This window comes from Myiozetetes cayanensis, unplaced genomic scaffold (genome assembly GCF_022539395.1).
Source record: "Myiozetetes cayanensis isolate MyiCay16 unplaced genomic scaffold, myiCay2020 scf7, whole genome shotgun sequence".
Taxonomy (NCBI): Eukaryota; Metazoa; Chordata; class Aves; order Passeriformes; family Tyrannidae; genus Myiozetetes; species Myiozetetes cayanensis.
In genome coordinates, this window is record NW_026087964.1 from 46,996,266 (window position 1) to 47,020,610 (window position 24,345).

At 38.5% G+C, this 24,345-nt stretch overlaps 1 protein-coding gene across 1 annotated transcript in view; it reads right to left on the bottom strand.

Annotated features, from left to right (window-relative positions):
- Positions 1-5,060: 5,060 nt before the first annotated feature.
- BANK1 (B cell scaffold protein with ankyrin repeats 1) overlaps positions 5,061-24,345 on the bottom strand; it is a 132,163-nt gene continuing 112,878 nt past the window's right edge. Inside the window, exons 11-15 of the mRNA XM_050338795.1 lie at positions 14,891-14,959; positions 13,836-14,017; positions 12,108-12,171; positions 7,513-7,562; positions 5,061-5,477 (exon numbers count right to left, since the gene is read on the bottom strand). Coding sequence (XP_050194752.1) covers positions 7,552-7,562; positions 12,108-12,171; positions 13,836-14,017; positions 14,891-14,959 — 326 coding nt within the window. The 3' untranslated portion in view covers positions 5,061-5,477; positions 7,513-7,551. The remainder of the gene's footprint in view (positions 5,478-7,512; positions 7,563-12,107; positions 12,172-13,835; positions 14,018-14,890; positions 14,960-24,345) is intronic.

The following is a 24,345-nucleotide window of genomic DNA, read 5'->3' on the forward strand; positions in this document are numbered from 1 at the left end:
CTTACTAGAGCACTTGTACCACTGTTGGGCCTCATACATTAAGTGAGATTGAAATTCTTGAACAGGAAGGCAGTGGAACTTGTGCAAGACAAAATATTCATTGCAGTTTGTGGATTGCCCTGTAGTACCTCTGTGCTATCTGTGTATTATATCAATCCCAAAGTTTTTAGTGTGTTAGACCTGGAAAAAGTGTGGGGGTTTAAAATTATTTATTTATTTATTTATTTTATGGTGTTGATATTAATGAGGACATTTTCTTGGCTCCAAAGGTATTTAATTAATCAGTAGAGACAGCATAAGGAATTTCATTTAGTGCATCCTGTGGTTATAGATTCACTGAATCCACCTTAAAATAAGGTAACATAACAACTAATGTAAGTTATTGTCTGTATTGTCTGTGATGGAGTTTTTAACTTAAATGAAGGTTTCCCCCTTGTGGTAATGGTGCAATTTACCCCTTGCCTAAAATCTTTTCCTGTTCTCTGTCTCCTTTGTGTCTCTCCATACTGCCCTTGTGTGCTATGAGCCAGAACTACAGCATGGGAGAATGGCAGCCAATATTTTATTCTCAACAATTCTGTGGCATAGGGGAAGGCGACGGATGCCCTGAAACATTCCCATATGTATAAAGGGACTTTGATGCAAAAATAGTGCATGCTGTATACCAGACTTCCAGGCTTTCACTTCCAAAGTGGCTTGTTTGGGTGCCTGCATTCCTTTGATGTCTAGGATCCAAGTCAGATTTGGGTGAAAAAGGGTATGTAAACCTACTGACATATTTTGAGAGAAGTGTGGTTACTCACCATAATCCTGTTTGTTCAGTTATTTACTGCTACCTTATGGTCCCCGACACCAGCAATGGTGTGTGCCAGCCCATGCCCTGCAGGTGGAAATGTGTGTGGTAATTTCAAGAACTACAGCAAAGTTTAACTAAAGTCTGCTTTGTGATCTCAAATGAAGAAGGGAAAGGATGTTTTCAAAGGTTTGTTTTTTTTTTCCCTTTGTCTAGAAATATGTTTGTATGAAAAGACTTCTAATAACAGCACTCAATCTAGCAGAGCAGAGTATTGCAAGTGCCAGAGAAGATGGCTGAAATACACAAATCCATGCTAGGAAAAAAACCCCTTCAGATAATTGTTAGACCTGTGTCTCTTGCCTTGAAATGCACTGGATCCAAGGTTACTTTCTGAAGAGCTGCTGTAACCCAACAAGCTTCATAGGTTAGTGCCCTGGGGTGAAACGTTCTGGACTGTCTTCTGCCAGGACTGAAAGCACAGGTTCGTAATGAGGCATCTTAGCCTTACAATAGATGAACTTCAATACTGGCTGATTAAAAACGCCCCTTTTCGTAAAAAATTCTTTTTTTTTTTATCAGACTAAGTGCCTTCTCTGTATAGATGACAACAGTAAGCCTTTTCTGGTAAACGTTTTCCATGTTTGCTTTTATTTTCTTTAGACAACTGATATGGTTTATATATCCTATATGAGCAAGTATTGCACATCACTTGCATCTGCAAACAATTGTGGCTTATTTATTTTTTACTTTTTAATTTTGCTTTGCACTGTGTACCATACCAACCGGGGAGCATCCATGCTGGGCAATCCCAATGGATTCTTCACCTGCTGAACCCCTACTGATTCCTCGGTTTTCTCCTCTGTAAGAAGGGGCTCATCCAAGCCTTTGAAGCTACTGTTGAGAGTTGGCAATACTGTTGGTAGAGGTCTTCTGATTTCTTGCCTGGCATAAACAGACTGTTGCTTCCCTGGGATCGTTTTCTGTCTCCATTTAACTCTTCCCTGCTCTCTTGATGCAGTTCTTAATTTCTGCTACTGCATGCCAGCAGAGCTAGTGGCATGAGACTGAGCACGTTTGTCTTGGGGCCTGTTTCTGGAATGACTCATTTCAGAATTACTAAAACATGACTCTAAAGTTTGTCAGTAAGAAAGTTGGTTACAGTAAATGAAGGGGATGAGCAGTCAGTCTACATGGTCCTGCCCCCTCTCTGTTATTCACATCCCCTTGAGGACTGTCAGGACAACTCTTGTTGCTTTGCTCCTGCTCTTACCACAGGAGATGTTTCCTACCAAGACTCAAATGTATCCTCAGCACCACTTACTTACATTCCTGCACAGATTATAGCTTCTTTAATAAAATGAAGGCAGGATTTTAGATTTATTCTCAGCCTGCTGTATGTTATACTGTTGAAATGCTACAAGTGTTTTTTCATAAGGATCAACATCCAGCAAGGTCATACCACCCCCTCATGGATAACAGGACACATCCAAATGGTGAGTTACCTCAGCAAAAAGTGGACAATCTTTGAGCACTGATGACCCACTGAAGTCTCTCCTGTGATGAGGCTCTCCCTGACAGATCAGAGAAACTTGCTGGTAACTGCAGTCACTGTGAATCTTTTTGTATTGTTTTCTTTCTCTTGGATGTCACCACATAAAAAATACTTATTTTTGAGTGAATTATTGAAGTTTAATAGCATAGACACTGGCAGTTGGAAGTATAGAGTGGTGTTATTGCTGATGGGCTGATTACTGAATACCCTACCTTACAATGAAGCTAGTATTTCAGGGTACTTAAAGCAGGAACCTTGCCTCAGTTAGGCTTCCACACTCTTGTGATTTGCTTAATCATTTGTGCACTGCTAAATAGGCACTTGTGGATGGTCCCTGTTAGTAAAGCACATTTCATTAGCAAAACTTCAGGACCTCCCTTGTGTTGGAATGTCTGTTCATAAATGCGTCTGAAGTTTAGTGGCACACCTTGAGGAAACGTATGGAAATCCTGCAGCAGAAAACAAACTGTGAATACTGAACTATGAGAGGAGTGGGAACGGATGCTTGTATTTTTGTAGAAGTATAATGATTTTACTTTTAGCTTGAACAGATTCAGAAATTCCCTTTGGAGAATGGAGAAGAAAAAAAAAAAGCATCCATCCTTCCATCCTTTAATTTCTTCTTTGGGGCCTTGGCTTGGCTGCCTTCAATTATGGGTGGGAATTCTGTGTGTGTGTAAACAAAAACCAAATGAACAAAAGCCCTGTTTTTAACTTGTCACTTAGCCTTTGCTGAATTTAATACCATACAAATTACATTGTTATGGATTACACAGAATTTTTCAGGAAGATTTTGTGGACTGACAACAACTGATCTGGATTTTTTTGTTTTGGTTTGGTTTTGTTGTTTTTTTGGTTTGGTTGTTTTTTTTTTTTTTTTTTGGGTTCTACATTAAACCTGTACTTCTGTGACAGGCAGCTGCCCCAGATGCAGGAACTGAAAATATCATAAAACAGGGCTGCTGAAATCTGTAACATTGGCACTACTGCGCTGGGTTTGCCTAGAGCTGGGCTTGGATGAAGCAGCAAAAGCACAGAACAGGAGCTGCTTTGTTATGGGTAATCCTAAACTCCCCAGGGCTGGAAGTTGTAGAGTATCACACCATGCATTATAGATGCAAAGACTTGCACACACACAGACAGTGCGCACTTCTACTTCCTGAGGGGAGTTACCCTCTGGCTTCTACTTTTTATGTTTGGCACTGTTGCTATATTGTTACACTCTATTTTTCCCTAGGAAAAACCATAGTGTTTCCTTGATGTAACTGTCTTGTGCTCCATTTTTGTAAATTTCCAGTTTTGTAGTTTCTTACCACTGACGGCAAATCCCTGCATTTTCCAGGTGCCTTCTGGCTGGAGCAAAGGAGCCACTGGGCCACTGCCTCTCCCTTGGCAGCACAGAGAGCACTTAGCTCCTGCCTGGAGGCTTGTGAGGACTGACCCCTCCCAAGAAAGGGTCCTTCATCTCCTCTGCTACAGAAAGAGACCCACAAATGTCTGAAAAGACACCAGGTACCGACATGAAGAACCTTTTCATTATTTGTATTCCCTTTTCACTTATATCTCGGCTTCTCGGGAATGCTTGTTAGGGGATACACTGACTAACCAGGTTTCTAAAAACATAAATGTTTTTGAGGGGAGAAATAGGGACCTCTTATGGGAAAATAACAGCTTATTTAGATTTCCAAATAATTCTCCCTACTCCCATTTCCACATGGTCAGGTAAGTCTTAAAACATCACAGCTTCTCTCCTGCCCAGTCTCATGCCCCTCAGTTCAAAGGCACTGACTCTTATTTCCAGCTCTGGAATACATTACACATTTCAAGGCTTTTGCTGTGGTTCAAATAGCTCTGTATGGAACACAAAGCTATGTTGCCACACTAATACAGCAGTCACTGAATATTTATGACTTCATAGCAATACATCTGCAGTATTTGTGGGAGTGTTTTTAACAGAAATGTGGGTTTTCCCCCAGAGAACAGATAATTTCCTGAAAATGTTTAATCAACCCATTTAAAATAGAAAATAGATTTTTAATTAGCCTAAATCTAGAGGCTTTCAAGATTCTGTCATTATTTTAAAATCCCAACATCGTCTTTTTTGGCTTACTTTTATTTCTAATGGTTCACTTGGCACAATAATTTATTGAAATTGGAAAAATAATATAAGCCTTGAGGGCTTGAACATCAAATCCACTCCCCTCTTCCAAATTTGGGTGTCACATTAACATGTAGTTAAGGAGAAAAATTCATTTAAAGTTAGGAGATTTTTTTCTTTTTTTTTTTGTGCATGAAATAGGGCAAGTCATCTTTCATACTCATATCATTACATGCTCACTTAAATTTTGTATAATAACACTATGGGAATGCAGACCATTAATACCTAATAACCACATTTATTCCTTTGCTTTTGCTGTGTTAATGCAGTAGTGAGTGTTTTGGTTTTGGTCTGGATATTACTTACCTTAGGCAACTTACTAAACAAAACATAAATTCCTTGTAAACCAAATTCTTGTAATCACTTTATTGCATTAGTAGATAATTTTTAAAGCCAAACTATGTAAATCAGTACTAATTATCTTTACTGTGAGCACAATTATTTAAGCTAGTGATGAAATACAATTACTATTTCCAGGAAAGACAACTTTTTATACAAAGTTAATATCAAAAATTTTTAACAAAAAGGAAAAAAAAATTGTATTTATTATCACATCATAATCTTCATAACTTTTCACAATATTCCTTTTCTGTGCATAAAATCTACTTTTAAACAAATATCAAGCGTCATAAAAAAATTGGAATGATTTCAAAATTATTAACCAGGGCACGCAACACCTACTTACAGAAATTTTCAGCTGTCATCTTGAGGGGGGAGAACTAAAAGGCAAAGAAAAGATGTAAAATTCAGTGCTGACTTTACAAGGAATCTTATTAATTTTGCTTTAGTGATACTGGTCTTCTTCTAGAGTTGGCCCAGGCGAGAGATTCCAAGACGCTTGAAGTGCAGCGATGATCACACCGCCGTGTCACAGCAGGAGGGGCTGGAGTCTGAGGCTGTCAGGGCACAGCTGGAAGACGTGTGGGATACCAAGCAGATGAAACTGCTGTGCAGCTGGCTGAAGAGCTGCACTATAAGAAATAATGAAAAATGCCTGTTATTCAATGGACTGGGTCATGTTTGTTTAGAATAAGATCAAAGACTGTGTTTGTTGAAATGAGAGAATCAAAACCAGTCTATTCCTTCAGATCCACCAGCTGGATATCAATTCCATTATCCTCCTCGCACCTTGCATAAGGAATGTGATGATCTCTGGTAGGCATGAGCTAAGACAGCTAAGAACTTTGCACTGGAGTTAGAGACTCAGCTGTTTGAAGGGTCAAAATATTAGCAATAGAAAGGCAGGTCTTTAATGTTTATCTGCGATTTTTTTTAACAATCAAACACTCAAAAATCTCCCTGCAATTAGTCATAAAAAAAATGGTCTTGCTGAACAAGCATGAAGATAGAAAACAGCAAGAAAGCTGTCGAGAGGCCATAATTTGCAGAAGCAGAGAACCTTGGAGTTTGATGTGGATAATTCACAAACAGAATTGACTGAATGAGCTGGATAAATTGTATTTGCAAGTTCTCCCACATCTAATTCACTTTCTCTCTCCCACATAATGATTTTCTAAAGGTGACAGAAATCACCTATTCTGATCCCAAGGGTATCTCCCCTTGCAGGATTCATCTCACTTCAGCAATCCGAAATTTATAAGCAGCTCTGTTATTACCCAGGTGTTTGGAGGTTTGGTTTTTTTTTTTTTGTAATAGTTTTCCCCAGCTTTGGAGGCTTTTAAAATTCGAAGATTTTTTACTCATTAAGTGCAAGTGACTTCATCTCCACTCAAGGAAACAGCTCTGTTAGCAATGTCCATGTAGGAGTCAAACTGCCTCTTGAAGTAGTGATAATTTTTCATTCTCATGTCATGTCATAAGACTAATTTTTTGGTTCTAATTAAAACTTTGGAAGAGGGAGGCCTGAACAAGTGATTTAGAGAATAAGCAGCAGCGGAGGAGATACCTAGTGTTTGATAGTGTGGACACTGTACTCCAGTGAGCAGGTGGGCAGCTGGCTCCAGAAATGAGACATGGAAACACAGTTCTCACAAGAAGCAACTGTCCACTCCTTTACATGAGAGTACAGTGGCAGAAGAGACCTCACTGAAGATAATCCACTTTCAGTGCCAAAAACCTTTCCACTACAACAGTGCAACACTGATTCAGTTTGCCTCTCCAACTCTAACTTATCTAACAAAGCCTTTAAAATGACATTTTTTCTCAAGGAATAAATTGCATCATTTTGCTACTGTGAACAAATAGTACTTAATCCCTTTTGAAACTCTAATAATGCAAAATCATAAATACTCCTCACATCTAAAACGTTAGAGTTCAGTTTCAAAAAATTTCAGATCCTAAGCTCATCTGAAGGAAAGCAGACTGAAGAAGAGAATCAAACTCCGACTTTTGAACCTGTTCAGCACAGACTGTTCTTGCAGAGATGAACAAACTGAAAAATTTCAGTGCCTGAGAAAACCAAGGAATTGGGAATTTGGTAAAGATCTCAAGGAAAAGATTTTCACATGCATTAACAGAATGCTAACCTCCTTGCTCTTAGCCCTGAATTTTTAATGGAAGTCATCCTTCCATGCATAAGAAAGGTTGCATGACTATTTTTAGAGGAGTTAGGAAAACAAAATTTTCATCTGGACACATCCTTGCATCCATAGCTTTCAACTGTATTCAGTATGTTTGAATCTGTGCATGAAATCAGTATGCAGGACTAGACTCTAACACAGCTTTTAGTTGCATAAATGGCATTAGTTCCAATAACTAACAGAAACTCTCTTCAACTGCACCCACAGGTTAGCTTAGTGACTACATTTCTTGCTAATCTGCCCCACAGTAAGCAAGAACAGGCTGATATCTGATAAAAATTCTAGGACAAACCACACTGGGATGATTATGGTTTAACTTGTGAAATCAGAACTTCTGAGCTGCACTTCCATTCTCTTATTACATAAATGCACTCCGATGGAAAGCACTTCCACAAGCATTAGTTTCCATGACGAGTAACGTACGTCTGTGAGTGTGTGTGGCACACACTGATACACGTGCTCTTACCTCCGTTAATCAGGCATATGTCCCTTGTCTGTTGGGCTCCTAGTTGAAGACTAAAAAGAAATAGATGCAATCAATAGTCATTTATATCAGTAAGTTAGGTTGGTGCACAATGTCTTTAAAAAGTTGAAAAATTCAGAAAATACATACCTAGGATGAGTCATTTCTTATGTGTTTTACTTCAAATGTGAAGACAACACATGTCCCTGGGAGCAGGGGAGCAAGAGACATCCACAAAAATAAGCAGGTGTTGTGTGGGAGAATGACACGAGGTGGGTTTTGTACAAATCTTACTCCCAACAGCACGTCTGGTCTTTATGGCTGGCAATGAAGAGAGGCTGAGTGGAACACAAACATTCATTGCCTTGGTGAACCCCTCAGTCAACAGTGTGACTGTGAGCTTGCCCCAAGAATACCTGACTCACTGACAAAGAGGCAGGAACCTGATTTTTGTTATTTTCTTGATATTAAGTTTGAGCATCATGTGAAGCTTCAAAATACTTAAGAAATTGGAAGTAAGCCAGGCTAAAGGTGTAGCTTCACAAGTCCAACGGACACTATGGTAAACAACCAACGAGTAGGTATTTTAAAGACTAGAGGTCCTAACTGAAATGCATACTGTTGAAGTCATGAAGAAAAAAAGATACTTTTCTATGACTTCCTTACTCTCCACATATACAAAAGCTTGTATGTGCTTCAGGATCCCAAGTTATTTCAACTTTGTTAAGTGGGCTGACTAAAGAAGTTTGAGTGCCCACGGATTCAAATGTCAAAATTAAGGTCTTTGTTCATCTTCTATTGACCTAGCAGAGAAAACAGAAACTGGTTATTGTGCCCAAAATTAAGTGCTGTTTTTTGGGGTTTTCAAAGAACTCTACTTAGACACAACCTGCAAGCCAGAGTAGTATCAGTTGATGAATAAGCAATCTATTAGCAACTTGGACTGAAAACAAGTTGCTGATTAGAGTTGAGGAATGAAGCCAGACATTTAGGATAGTGAATGTAATCAATAACCTGTCAGTTTGTAAAAGGTGCATTGTGCTCTTTTGAGTGGTTTTTTTTTTTGGATGAAGCTGGGAAAGAGATTCGATCTTTGGCAGCTGGTTGGGTTATCTGCAAATTTGGAAATCAAAATCTGGAAGAAGAAATTCTGTGGAGGATGCCTTTACTGCAGTGGATGACCCGGCTACTTACAGTGCCTTCCAGGGGTGGCTCAGTATTAAACAGCCTATAGCAACAGCTAGTAAAGCTGCCCTTGGATATGAAGGCCACTTCAGTGTAAGTACCTATTGATTTTAACAGCTAAGAAATAAATGGTTAAAGTCATGATCCCTGTGGAAAAAGCTTTGACCTTTCCACAGCAGTACACTTACCTTGCATTTAGTCTTTTCTAAGACCTACCTTCATTTAAAACTATTATATAAGTTGCTGGCATTTAAATAACAACAACAACAATAATAATAAATCAAGCTGAACATTTGTTTAATGCAGTATTTGTCTTTTGAAATCCATCTGAGTTACAGTTTGTTTAATTGCTAGATAATGAGCAGCCATCAAAGACAGTGACACCTACTAGTCAGTTCTTGCTGCTATGTCAAGAGTGGAGAACAGAGCATCAGTTATTCCCAGTTTTGATGAGGAATCTTGCACTTTACTATGCATCCCTAAAGACCTTTGAACCCTTGTTCAAGGTTCTATAGAGATTAGCTATGAGGGGATAGCTCACTACAAGCAATGCAAACCATTTTACGTAGTTTCTGCAATCTTGGGCATATTTTTAGATGCTAGATGACTAAATCTGTGGGATGTGGCACATAAGGTGCCACAATGCAGCTGCAATAGAAGGCAGGTTTTGAAATCTCATTTTCATAGGTAATTCAAATGGCCAATGTTGTAGATAGAAATATTTAAAAACAGTATGATGCCTATGTGCTAATAAATATAGACCTGGAATGCATGTGGGAGGAAGCTGCATCGTTTTTTAAGACTTTAGAGGAAACTTGTCTAGTAATCCTTGTATAAATGGTCTCTCACCTGCTGCCATTCATTTTCTTAGTGGACATGCACAAACCCAAGACTCTCAAACCTTCAATTCTGTTGTTCTCTTCACTCTTCTGTCTCTCCTACTCTGTAATACTTTAGGGGTGGCAAGGCAGCTTTCCAATTAGTGTGCGAGCCTTGCTTACAGATAGTTTCCCATGGGCAATAGGCTACTTTGGTGGTGTACCCTAAAAAATCTGGGCTACTTAAATTGCAAAATGTGCCTTTTGTCCACAAATCTTCTACGTATTTCCCTGAAATTTTATTAGTTATTTGTTTTTGTTGGTTTTGCTCTGTTGGCTAACATCCTACTTTCTTGGAGAAAAAGAGAATATATTATCAATGTCTATGGGTCAGACCATATGTATGTTATACAGCATTGAGTGAAACCACTGTCTGTGCCTGCACCTTCTGCAAATGAACATTCTAGGCCTTACTGAGTTATTATTAAAATAGGTTTTTGTAGATATTTCACTCCAAGAGTGGCAGAACTTTTTGCTTTGCAGTTGATTTTTTTTGGGGTGTTATTCAGTCATATATTAAACTGTTGCAAACTGAGACATGAACTTTGTGATAGCATCAAATGTTATAATGGAAGACTGAACCAAGTGCCACTCTCATTAATAACTTTCATTACAGGGAAGCAAGATCAAACTTATCAAGAAACTAAAAATTATGTTCCACACTAATTTATAAGAGATATTTTCTTTTCTCATTAAAATAAAAGCAAATTCTTTTCCTACCAGGCTTCTGATGTGATCTCTTTAAATCCTCAATCAAGACTTCAAAAACTGTCTATGAAAAAGACTATGCAAATCCTTATTTCAAACATGGAATCCGGAGAGGGAGGCCCATGTTTTTAAAGGTACAGAATGGAGAGTTTGTATACAGATGTAAAAACTAGAATTCTTTAAACAAATCTAAGGACTGCTAACATTTTTATATACTGCTTTATTAAATGTGAAAAAACCCTCTCTCAGATTAATGCTCTCTGGTCTGCTTTCATTAGGAACTTTGAAGGAAAAAAGAACGTCATTGTCATTTTTGTTCCAGACAACGTATTTCCATCTGGAGTTAGGTACTGGTTTACTCAGATCCTTCTTAATTCTTGCCCTCACTATGCCTCCAGCTGTAGAGGAAGTCCTTATTTTCAAGCATTGAAATCTCTGATAGTGAAGTGCAGTTGGACAAGACAGGGGCCTCCATAATGATTCTTCCCACTGCATTTCTGCAGTGCTAAGCTGCAGATTTATATGCACCACAGCACAGTGTAACAGAGGGCAAAGAGGTTAAGATCAGAAGGGAACATAGTGACCATTATCTGAGTTACTGGATAATTTCACAAAATTTACAATTCTGGTGTTGATACTACATTTCTGCTGCTACAATTCAATAAATGAACTCTGGAGAGGGGGCACAGCTACACAGGCAGGATTGATCTGGCCTTAGAAAAACCCAGACAGATACTTTCCAAGAATCACCTTCACGCTGGCATGAGCTTTGCCTTGCCTATAGAATACAGGCTGGAGGTACAAATGCAGTGATCCCAAGCCCTTAGGCCCTGAGTGCCCTGTGAAGGCTTTTGATGCTGCACCCCAACCAGCCACAGAGGATATTAATGCTGAAATATCTGGACTGCAAAGCTGCCACTGGGGCAGCAAGAATTTCCCTTAATTAATTACAGTATCTCACAAGTCCACATAAATACAACGACGTGTAAGAGAATAATGAAAGCCCTACTGTGGATTATTTTCCTCTTTTGCAGTAAGGAAATAACACATTTAGGTGATAATTTTAAATAGCGATATACAAATGGTACTAAGTCCAATGTAAAAAAGAAACACTAATTTTCATTTCAGCACATGTACTGAATTTTACAGGAATCACAGGCCTAAAATCAATACCACTTAATATATTCTTTTCATAACAAGAGAAAACAGTTTCTAGGAAATGAAAATTATTTATACTGAACGACATTCAATCACAAAGAATCATAGAATATCCTGAGGTGGAAGGCATCCACAACGATCATCGAGTCCAGCTGCTGGCCCTACACAGGACAACCTCGAAAGTCCCATTTTCCCTCCAAAACAGAAAAAGGTATCTTGAATGACAAATGGTACACTTTTAATTAATGACTCACAATACTCATAAAAACTGCTGTAGCAGTGGAAAGTTCATCAAGAATTTGCAAGTGCCAATTGATGGCTGATTTACAAATAAAATACTGAAGTCATTAAGTAAATTGTTCTAAAGAAACCATCAACCCTAATTGTGATGATGCAGTAGGAAATGGGCTACAAAAAAGCTGAGCCACAGAGGCTTGGTAAATTTTCTGCCCCATTAACTCTCAGTGAGTTTGTCTCTTGGATGATATCTTGACTCTGCTGAAGGCCTGATTATGCTGCCATAACTTAAATGTGGTCAGATACAGAAAATGCTCATTACAAATTCAATGCCTGATCCAAAAGGCTTTGGATTGGACCTTTACAGTATACTTACAGTTCAAAGAGTTCTAAAAAGTGCAACTTTTTAGTTGCAGAAAAAGTGCAACTTACCATTCAGATTTTCATTTTCTTGTCTGTTTCCAATAGTGGTGTCTCTAGGGTGATGTACTTTTTCCTTTAAGTAAAAAACAAGCATAAAACCAACAGCAGAAAACAGTAACGGAAGTTCACGATAAAAACAATGAGTGACTACAAAAAGCTGAATTCTTTAGCATTCTGAACACCAAGCTTCTCTCTCCAGGAAAATAATTTTAAAAGACTGAAAAATGTCTGTGATGATAATTTTAGCATTTATACTTAAGTCTTGTGGAATTCCTTCCCCCCTCCCCCCCATCAGTAAGTTACATTGATTCTGGCATTAGATTACTGAGACTTAGGGGTTTGGGTTTTTTTTGTTCTGGACGAGCAATTTTCCCTCAAAAATCCAAGTGAAGACAGACAACTGCAGTGACAGCACGAAATAAATTCACCATGTTCATAGAGAGGCAACAACAAAAGACTTTTCTGTAGAACAAAACCAAAGAAAAGGAACAGAACCAAAGAAAAGTCACACATGCATTGCAGGGCATAAATGACCACTACAAAGTAGCTTTTTCTCTGGAGCAGTAAAAACACGCCAAGTAAATCCTTCTTGAAATACGACCATCTTATAGTTTACTAAGAAAAAAAAAAAGACTTATAGCTTAGTGCTGCTATAATGGCACAGATTAGATATCATCTTCCTCCACAACAAATTCTCTTGACTGATAGGGCAATATCCACAATTCATTTGTGTGCTTGGCTGCAGATGGATTTGGAAAGGGGCATCCACCACACTCTTGCACCACTGCCGAAGAGCTAGTGCCACGCTCCTGGTGCCAGGCCCAGGAACCAGGTTGCTAAACTCTTCTAGGCCCTTGCATTTTTGCTGTTAAGTTCCACTGTGATGACTAAGCTCAGACTATTTCTTCAGTAGATGCAAACACAAAGAGCATTTAATCTCTCCTTGTTGGCAGCATCTGACAGCTCTCCCACTCTGCAAAGTAGCAGACTAGCTTTGGTTTTCCTCTTTCTACTAAATGACTGAAAGGATAACAAAAAAATATTTTTCTTAATGCACGACTTCATATAAAATGAGGGCATAACCTCTTCCTCCATGTGTCTTTTTAGAAGTAATTAACAAACCTCCTCTCCATAGCCCGCAGCTTTGATGCAGTTCTTTCAGTGACTCAGTGTGTGGGCTTTTGTAAATCCTGTTTTTGTGCACCTCAATTTACTCCATACATTGAATACAAAGGAATTCTGAATTCCACTAAGTATATTCAAGATTTTCAGTTATGCATAAGCCTGGTTTAAGTTGGTATATATTAACTGACTATAATAAATGTATGCTTGATATGAGTTATGTTTTTGTTAGTCGACACTGCTCAATAGCACATTCAGCTCATTCGGTGATGTTAGGTTTGTGGTTTCTTGCAGGATGCAGAGACCTAAGCATCACCTAGCAGCTTCAAACAGAAGTCTTAGAAGATCAACATATTTAACTCGGTATTTTAACCAAAGGCAGCAGCACCTTAAGTCAGCCACAGTAAATTCAGAAAGTCTCTCAACTAATTAAACAACAGTGAAAATGGGTATCTAGTAAACTCAGAACCATAAATAACAAGCTCCTTGGGAGCTGATTGGCAGATAAACCATGACTCTTATTTCTGACCTCATGTGTAGGAGCCAAAATACAAGACTTCGTTTCTACAACTTCTGATCAAGATTCCTGTCAAGAAACAAATTTCAGATTCATACTTGTTGAGTGGATTGTAGTCTCTCTTTTTCCTTCTGCCACCGTTTAAATCTGTCCAGGGCTTCATCCACAGAAATTGCCCCCTTTTTCACCTGTTCCTGCAAGTGGATGAGTTCTTCCTGTTCAGCAGGGATGTTGTGTTTCACGATGCTGTAAGTTGCTTTGTCAGTGTGGCCTCTGTGTGCTACAACAAAATGTAGAAAGAGAGAAATAAGAAATGCAACAAATCAATGAGGATTCTACCATTACTCTTTGGCAGTAGACTAGCATCTTAAATATTTTGCTCATTACTACTGCCCTGGTCCATGGATTCTCCATTAGTGTTGGTTCATGCAAGAATTTCCTTCTAGCACTACATTTCCCTCTATCTCTACAGCTAGAGTACTGACATTTTGAAGGAAATTGTTGCTATGTTAAGACATAAAAAATATCCACAGTGCCTTTTTTCTCATTCCCTCTCCAACTTCACTGCAGTTCCCCAGTGCAGTAATAAATTAGTGATTGCATGCTGCTCTATATGATTTAATCCTGACCTGCTATTTGATAACTGAAGGAGGAGGAAATATCTTCGCTCAGTGTTCATTCATTTAGTACACAACACTGTTTATTATTTTAGGGTACCATTAATAGAATTTACAGTAGTAACATTTTGAAGTGCTGCAACTCAAATAACAACTGGACTGCCGTAAGTAATTAATTTTACATGGATCTTGGGGTACCCAGGAGAGAACTCTTGGTCCCCACACTGCCATCTTTCCATGGCTGGCACTAGTGCACAGCTGAGCCCTCTTGTTATTCCTTTTCTTGGTTTTAATCACAGTGACGAAAGGAAACAGAAAAATGTGAAGTAACTCTGACTCTACAAATCTTTCCTACAAGACCATAACTTTTATTCTTCTTTCTTTAATCTGATCTCTTAATGCTGCAATACCATTAAGGACATGAATCATAGGTGGCAAAACAGATGCTAAATTAGCCAAAATCAAGTCACAGCAAATCTCTGCTAGTTCTACTGAAAAATATCAAGGTAGTTAAAGAGCTAAGTTAAATTCTGTACCGGGTTTCTTGGCGACGCAATATGTCCTGTTGTTGTCACTGGTCACTCGAGTGGCCTTTTGCTGGAACACTGCAAAAAAATGAAGAATATAAGGAAGTTGAAAAATGGCAATTTTTTTTCACATTCTGAACAAAGGAAGTAGACTCATAAAAGCAAGCTGGAATAAATTTTTTGTTCTAGCCTAGAGTACTTTTCAACCCACTTGTCAGTCTAATGTTAATTACTTGAAAAATTGTTCTGGTGCACAGAATGGCAGGATTACTGATATCACAGATACCACGACAAAAAGCTTTGAAGAAAATAAAATGGACTTATCACCTAAACATGTTACTTATTTAGAAGAAATAGCTAGATCTCAGAGTTCTTCATATGGTACAGCCACTTACTGTAGCCTGTTTCTTAATTTATGGGGAAAGCTAAGGCACAAATGAACGAAACAGTACCAGGTGAGAATAATGATACTGCTAAAGAAAGACTATGTGTATATTTTTGTCTATTTTATTCAAGCACTAGAAACAGCAAAGCACAATCACTCCATTAGCATAGCCCATCATCCCCATTCCTGTGAACTGCCCAGAGTACAGCCAGCCTGGATATGGACTGAAATGCTACCGTCAAACTTTCACTGGCAGCAAGCACAGTAAAACCCAGAAGGTGGGAATTGCTCAGTTTCTGACTTAGCTGCTGCCACACAAGCGTTCTCTCTTAAGTCTCAGTTCTGATTTTAGCAAAACCAACTGACAATCTGGAATAATTCCTTCCAATTAAGTAATCCTCTGTCATCACTGCAATGCAGCAAATGTGCCAGTTCAATGGAGCAAATATTTGCTTGGGGACCAAGGCCCAGTACAACGGAGCTCTGCTCAAGCAGCATAACAGGCACATTTTGTGTGGCAGCCTGGAGTACTGGCTTCTTGCTCCTGCTGACCAGGGAAACCCAGTGGAGCTTGGTTTGCATCTTGTCTGCCTGTCCAGGGCTGCCTTGTACGATGCATCTGCTTCTCTCACAGCCACTTGTAAAATGGATGATCAAGACCACTGTGACACCTCAACTCAGCACAGGCCGCGTGCAGAGGTGAGGAATGAGCAGTTCATACGGGGTTATTTTCTACACTGCAGAACAAAGTTTTTATGCTACCTCCTGAGTAGGCTTGCATGGAAGGTGACAATGAATGAAAACAGCTAGGGACTTGATGTTCATTAAAAAAGTTCTCAGCCTAAACACAGAGAGAAAACACAGGCAGCATAAGCTGATGACGTTAAATCCCTAGCTCAGCCTAACACTGATAGATTTTAACTTTCGTAATACTTTTCTGTCATTCTCAAAGCATCCTGCTAAATATGGTTGCAGTGTTTTCTTCTACACTTGAAATAGTATTCTCCTTTAAAAGATGAAATTAAAGTAATGAGAACACAGACGTAATGCAGGCAGCCCGAATTTCACTGCATAAGCAGAAGGGACATACTCAACAGTGTGCCTGATTAGAAAGCACTTTAATTGATAGATTTTGAAATTTCTGCTGAGTTTTGCAGTGTTGGAGTAATCAGAAATGGAATTACTTCTCCAGTGAAAAGTAAAACTATTAAAACCACTTTACGTGCTGCATCTTGTTGGAATGATTTTAGCTGGCAGCAAGCATTCAGTGTGGGTGAGGTCAATGAAAACAAACGCCTGTTTCTGGAATGCCTGGAAAGACAGGCACACTCCACTATACAACCACCATAGGTTTAGAGAAGGCTCCAGCAAGTCACCCTTTCATTCCCACATTCTTATGAAGTACTTGAATACAAAAGTGACATAAAAGAAATGGGTCATCTTGCACAGGAACCATCATCTTCCACTATTTCTTTATGGAAGATAAGGTAAATATACCTTCAGTAAAGGAGGATTAATAAAGAAATTTTTTAAAGTGTCAAAATTCCACAATCCTTCATTTATATAGATATAATTTTTTTCTGTGCCTCTCTGCCATAGATAACCTGATTAAAAGGGTACAGTACTTCTATTATACTTTTATACTTAATGTGCACCCTTCAATTACATCTGTATGATCAGAGAGAGAGTCCTTTTGGATTTTTAATCATGTTGTGACTGGTTGAAGTACCCATAGATGCTTGTAGGTCAAAATCTACAAATTATATCTCCTGACCCTATATATGCTATATAATTTTTGTCTACAATGTATCTCTTCTTCTCTTGCAGTTTCTCAGAATTAAGGGAGGCTGAGAGAACTAATAAGTAATTTCATTTATTCCCTCCTCTCTCTTCAGCTGCTACAGGATACAGATGAAGTTCTTTGCAAGCCCTAAATACATTTTTATGCCTTAGGCAGAAAGATCATTCTTTAGGAATGTAATGCAACCTCAATATTCCTCCAGCAAAGCAAACTCAGAAAGCATGAAACTACTGCAATATTTTCTAGTAGGACTTGAAACCAGAAAACAACATTTAAAAAGTGGGACAAAACACAAATTTTGTGGCAAGTATGCAGAACTCTGGGAAAATCCCCAAAGTAAGGATTGGAAAGTGAGTGGGATCCATGGAACTCTGAATTGCCTTCTTCATCTCAATCAGAGTAGCTACAGATGTTGTTTCAGGCTGTCTGCACATGCAGGTAAATAATGCTACGATCTTGAAACGTGGTTAATATTTTCATGGTTATCACCACAAACAGAAGGGTTAGAAACAGTTGAAATCTAAGTCTCTTGTGCATAATTCTGTACTAAGAACAGTGTTTTATAGTGCAAGAAACTGTGCAGGGTGTAAAGGGTCTAGAGAGAGAGAGAGAATTTTTTACAACAGCTACAGGTTGACAGAAAGAACAGGAATCTGATTTTCAGAATTAACAGAGGTTCTAACACAAAGCTGTAATGGTAAGGAATCACAAATGCACTACGGCATTTCAAAAATTGCTTAGTGATGTAATTAGGAACACAGGCAATCAAAACGTGGAAGGAGTTAGATCGTGGGAGAGGAGAACTCATATCAGTCAGGAGGCAATGATTAACCACAATATGGTTTCTAATTTATATTTTACTTTACCCATCTAAACCATGAGGGATATTGCCTAATGTGCTGTACTGGCAGCATTACCTCTAAAAATCAAACAACAGTTTGCCACAACGCACTAGTGATTCAAACAAAGCTAGACTGATGAACCTACCCTCTGGAACAATATGTGAGCTAATCATACCTAATAGTTACATACTCAGTCCACACTTTCAGTAGCACAAACGCAAAGGAGAAAAGACACAGTGAAAAACGAAAAAAACAATCAATAAATATAACTTTTTTGAATTCAGCTTGCTTAGTAAATTCGAGATGCATTTATTCATCAGCTTCATTGAGTCGATGTTCCAAACAAAATTATCTATCATCATGACTATTTTATTTAGTAAACTTTTAAAACTAAAATACAGGGGAAAAAAATCTTTATATGAACACAAGACTAAGTGATAATTCAAATTAATTAATACACTAGGGTAACACTTATTAACACATATCAACTCAGATGCAAATTACAATGAATTTGTATGTTTCCTCCTTGTTCTTAGATGGTTTTTGCTTCATTCATTTTAGAATTGTCATGCAATTAACGAATGATTAATGGAAGAATAAAGAAGAAGGGGTGAATTGCTAGTTGGGATCTGTTGAACAGAGAGACTCCTATCTTTGTCCATTCTATTTTTCCCCATTATTTAAACATTTTAATATCTAAGCTGCGTATGCATAGTACCTAGGCAAAGAAAACTTGCAAGTTCTTTTTTTCTGGTAGGGATTAGATTGTAAATTAGATGTAGCACAGCAAGGGATGACAAATACACAGAGAATACTAAGGAAGAAATATAGTAGAATGATGCTTATTATTCAGGAGATGAGAACTCTGCAGATGTTTGTTCCCATCTTTTTAGATTTCATTTTCCTTTTGTCTGTTTTGTTTGCTAACACACTGAACCTCACTCAGCATGAGGACTAGAGAGAGGTCATCAATGCAATGCTAACCAGTAAGTTTTGTAAGAGATGACTAATGACCACTCCTAAAACTTCTACAGAATATTTCACATATTCCAGATTAAACCAAAAAATTCTAGTGACTCATAACATGAAATCAACTGAGGAAACGGGGCCCTGTAAAGAGACTTTTTTCAAGAGAAGGCAGCTGAGCACAGAACAAAAGTGCATCAGTATGCCTCATGAATCTGGTCTAATTATTGTGGACAAGGGATGGCTGTACAGTGCAAGGTAACAAAGACTCAAGTCCCAGAAGCTGTCCTGTCATAGCAGCATAGGTGTCTGAATGCACTTACACCATGACAAGGCAAAGGGAAAAAGTCTGTTTTAAGTGCACAAGAAAATGAGTGATCACATCTGAACTGGTACAGAAACTCTGATCTGGTCTAAATGTGCAGCCTGACACTCAAGACATTTTTGATAACACACAACAGTCATTTCATCAGAATAAAGACTAGGTGAGGTCAAATGCACTTGCAGAAATCTCATACTGCCACGTCGCTCTGTTACTTGCAGTGGCCCAATGCATGCTGCCTGAGTTTTTCAGCGGCAGCATCACATCCACTCATCACAACTTACACAGGCTATTGTCAGCCTCTACCTTGCACAGCTACTTAGTTGGCTGAGAATGAAAAATCCCATTTTCTCAGACCAAAAGCAGAATGGTTTTAAAAAGAATTACAGTGTAATAACAGTGTGAAAATATTAGTCCAGAAATAAACATATGTTCGTCAGCAATTCTCTTCCCAATTTTGCAGAGCATAAAAGCTCAAATCAGTTAGAATCCCAGAAAGTTTGGTCACAGAGGGACCTCAGGAGGTCCTGAGGTCATCAGAGACCTCATTACATAGAGATAACTCCCCTACACTGGGGCAAGATAATAATACCAGAACCCCTTTTTACAGAAGGGGTAAAGAATGAGTGAGAAGAATAGGTAATGGTAGTTAGTTCAAGATGCCGTTCAGAGAGTGGTGTCAATGTACTTGCTGTACCACACACAATGAAAAGAACTTTCACACCTTTGCTCGTTTTGGAAATTTAACTTAGTGGATCATGGAAGTTGGAAGGACTTTAGCAATACACTCAAGAGTATTTGCTCCAGCATATAAAACCTGAATATATTTCTTCAGTCCCATTTTTCTTGAGTACAGAAATACAAAAAGGGGAAGACTCTCTATCTGTATTTGGAAGAGTTTGGTTTGCAACCAGGCAGTATCCTATAAATATTTTTTCTCTCTGTGCACCTTATTCAGTACATGTTTCAATCTACTAGAGTTAAGATAGCAAAAAACCTGACTGAATAAATACAGTGGATGAAGCTCTCTCCAACCAGTTCTGTAAAAACAGTCTAATTGCTCAAAGACAGCTATACAGTTCTTCCTGGTATCATGTCATTCATGGAAAAACATCCTTAAGTTGGGAATACGTAATGAAATTCATCTGCAGTGCAGTACTTTATACTCACTGTAGGAAAGTACTATAAAATCCCTCTGTGGGACATAATATGTTTTGCAGTTTTGCATGGGCTCTGAGGCTTCACTTTGGAAACCCCTGCTTTAGAGCATTTAAACAATTGGCATAATAAGAATTACTGACTCAGGATGTGATCACTGTAGTTCCCAGTAATCAGCCTGGTAAGCTTCCAAGACATTAACAGTTCTCTTCTGGATTTTGTTTATTCATTTCAGTTGGGTTTATGCTGCCTATTCTGTATGTCAGATATTCTGCCTCCCTAAAAATATCCACTGGCTGTTACTTTTCCTGCATACCCTGTGATTTTGATGAGCAACGAGAATGCTATTCTCCTTTGGAACAGTAACTGGAAAACACACTTTTCCACTTCTAACTTTTAACCCTAGTGTGAGGTCCCACAGAAAGCTATCTTTAAATAATAAAATGTTTTTAGTGCACAGAGGGGTAACACATTCCTTCAGGGACTTGTGAGAGGTTTGCAAAGGAACAAAGGCTGTAGTATATGAAGTTTTATTTATGTTGGTGTAGGACAGGTGCCCTTGCTGCAGAAACCCGTTTCATACTAGGGGTCTGTGATAAGAGGGGAATGACTAATCCAGGACAGTAATATAATCTTTGATCTTGAGGCAGTCCTAGTAGGTCAGACTTCAGAAATGGCAGGGGGGGCATTACAGAAACTCATGCACCTGTCCTACAAATACACTAGGGACTTTGGTATCCAGCTCAATCAAATTTGGTATCAATAGGGAACATTAAAATTGCACTCTAAACTGAAAATACAACGTCTTCGTACATTTATTTAACAGTTGTTTTGCCAGCACACACCTAAAATGAACCACGGAAATAATCTACAGAGGAATAATAAGCACCTGAGGAATGGTTAGGGAGCACCCTAAGAGTGCACACCACCTGGACAACAAGCTATTTGGCACCAATTTGCAGCTCCATTGGTTGACAAGCCTTTCATACAGAAGACAGAATTCTTGCAGGGGTAAAAATTAAAGAACAAATGTACTCTCTGATTGTTAAAAATGCAGTGTACATTTATCAGTGTTCAGTACAGTAGTTGGAATCTTCATTAAAATTTGAAAATGGAATAAATGAAAATGAGTAAAAGCAGTTAGAACACTTATGTTTTAAATCTTTCAGCTCCCCTATGTTTCCCAGAATTTATTTGTCAGCAAATTCAAGTCAGATGCTCAAACTGTAAATTGTGGTAGCTCAGTTATGACAACTTGCATCACTGAGTGTTCACTGCCTAGGTTTTGAAGTGTAGATCTTACTCTGAAAGTGACTCTAAAAACTAACTTGTCGAGTCCCATGTTTGTTTTCCATAGATCAATAGTTTCCCTAGCCTGTTCTGTTCAGCAGAGCACCAAGGGGGTAATCTACAGGGAGCAGACTTTCTGCCCAGTGTAAACTTGAGATTCCATGTATTGGAAGCTGCTTATTACAAAGAAAGCTATTTGCTCACTTTCTTCTTCGTTGCTATTTTCGTGGAAACATCACTCCTTCTGCTTAAAGGTAAAGATGCTCTTTTGTATCTTCATGGCCTTTGCTCAATTTGTGGTGAAAGTCTTCATGGAAATTCAGCTACTTGATTTGTCCAGATGGATATAAAAAAATAGATTAAAAAGCAGTCACCAGCATGCAATCGAAGAGCCAAAAGGCATTTCTGCTATGCAATGCTTTGTTTTCATTTTTTTCGTTGTTGTTGTTGGTTTTGTTTGTTCGTTTGTTTTTTCCAATAAATGAGCCCATCTATGGGTACATAAAGAGAAATCCTCCTCTTGCATCTCAGCATGGCACTAACACAACAGTCCTTGCAATCCTTCAGGCATGAAGCTTGTCCTTTCCATAAATTCCCAAAGTACGTGGGGATCCAGTTGTGAGTGACTGTGTGGCCTTAACGCAGCCGTCCTCTGGACAGCACGCTCCACTCTCTAATCCCATTTTTCCATGGGACCTGTGTCTTACTAAACACCAGAAGGAAATGGTTCTGGAGATCAACCAGAACTGTGCAGTGAAGGTAATCTGTTTCTTACAGGAATATTAAATTATTTGTTGTATAAGTTGAAAGGTATTTAGTGAATGGAGAGAAAATACAGAGGAGGGGAGGATGCTGCAGTTAAGGAACTAAAAGTTGCTTTCAAACAAAGCCCTAGCATAATGTCAGATATGTCATTTAAGCCAGCAATCAGGCTTGTCAGCCCCTGATGTCAGAGTACTGACTAGACACACTAATGATATAATCTGAAGTTCTGAGATCTCTTAGTGGCCACTGAAATCAATGTCTTTGAATGAATAAAGTATTAGGTAACGCTGTTAAATCTCAAGAATCTTAGTTACTTCATATTGGGCATCCAAAACCTCAATGGATAGAGAACAAATCAAAGGGTTTAAAACAGGGGGTCTGAAATGTGAGACCTAAGGCAGGAATGAATTTTATTTTAAACAAAATGTGAATAAAAAACACTGAAGTTTTTCATGCTTAACCACTTTACACACTAGATGAAACAAAATATCTGTGATAAATAGGAGCATATGGTTACCTACTTATTACTGTACTGCAATGTTTGTGGCAGGGCGAAGGAAGAGTAAAACTACATAAATTCTAACTTTTTGATTATTTGACTGCCTCTTCTGCAATACTCTTTTTTATACAATATATGAAAAACCCCCAAAGTATCATCAATTTATCTGAGGGATGAAAAATGTGTATATGCACTTAACAGCTACAGTATTTTACACTATTGGATTTAATTACAAAGGAATGGCTGCAAACACACACAGATTGTAACGATGGACTAGAATGAAATTTTCTGGTTCTTACAGATGAAGCAATCTTTTTTCCCCCGAAAATAAGCATTTCTAATATAATAAACTGGAAACTGGGATGTTGCTGGACCGGATATAGAATTTCTTAGCCATTGCAGAGAAGAACAAAAATTGCCAATCCAAGTAGCAAGAAAAGTCTTTCACCGGAAGGTATATCCCTTCTGTCTGGAATTTCTCTGGCTATCTCAGGAATCCCTGCACAAACAGGAGAGTGAAATACTCCAGATCTGGAACCAGAAGTACAGGTAGGCAAAATAGAGGCCTGAGTGGTAACCTGAAGCTTTCTTGAAGCGCTTCTACTTTTCTCATGTTCTGTGCAAGTAAAGGAACTTGAGTCAGGGGTTGATTTCACAGAACTACAGGAAGCTAATTTGTCTACCACTACTTGCTTATAAAAGCAAAGGTAAAAACCTTGTTGGTGTGTGTATATATAAATATAAAGATGGTAAACCACAGTGTCATCAAAGCAGTTCCTCTCATAATCTCTTCCTTAGCAAACACTTAAGAGGAGGCAAAGCAGAAACCCTCCAGTGCAATAACAGAGAGTAAAAGCAATCCCCCAAATAAAACACCTTCACATTAAGGGTTTTCAAATCACTGGCCTATCTATAATGATGGTGGACCAAGATTTGAGACACTACTCTAGCAACCTCAGTAAAAGCAGCCATTTTCATGACTTTTATAGCTGTAACAGGCCCCCCCTGCCCATCTGTTCTTGGAATAACCACTGCAACTACTGTAATAATTCATACTTATGCCTCCTGAATAGGCTGAAGAAAGAGCAACTAAATGATGATCACATTAGCCCATGCATCCTGGCTCTAACCTGGAGTTATACAGCCTGGAGAGAGAGAGTAGCTAAGAAGAATAAAAGAAATCACTGACTGAGAAAGGTATGAAAAAGGAGGTGCTTCTCTGTACTTGGTGAATGTTTTGCATGGTATTAATTCTGATTTAGGGCAAATCATGCACTGCATGCAGAAAGCAACCTAATGGTGTCCTTTGTCAGCCTATTTTTCTACCATTTACTCTTATGCATATTCTCATACATTGTTAGGTTTTTGTAGAGGAGGCTGGAAATGCAGACAGCATGGATTTTTGGGACTGATACAGAGATCTCTGCAGTAAGTTC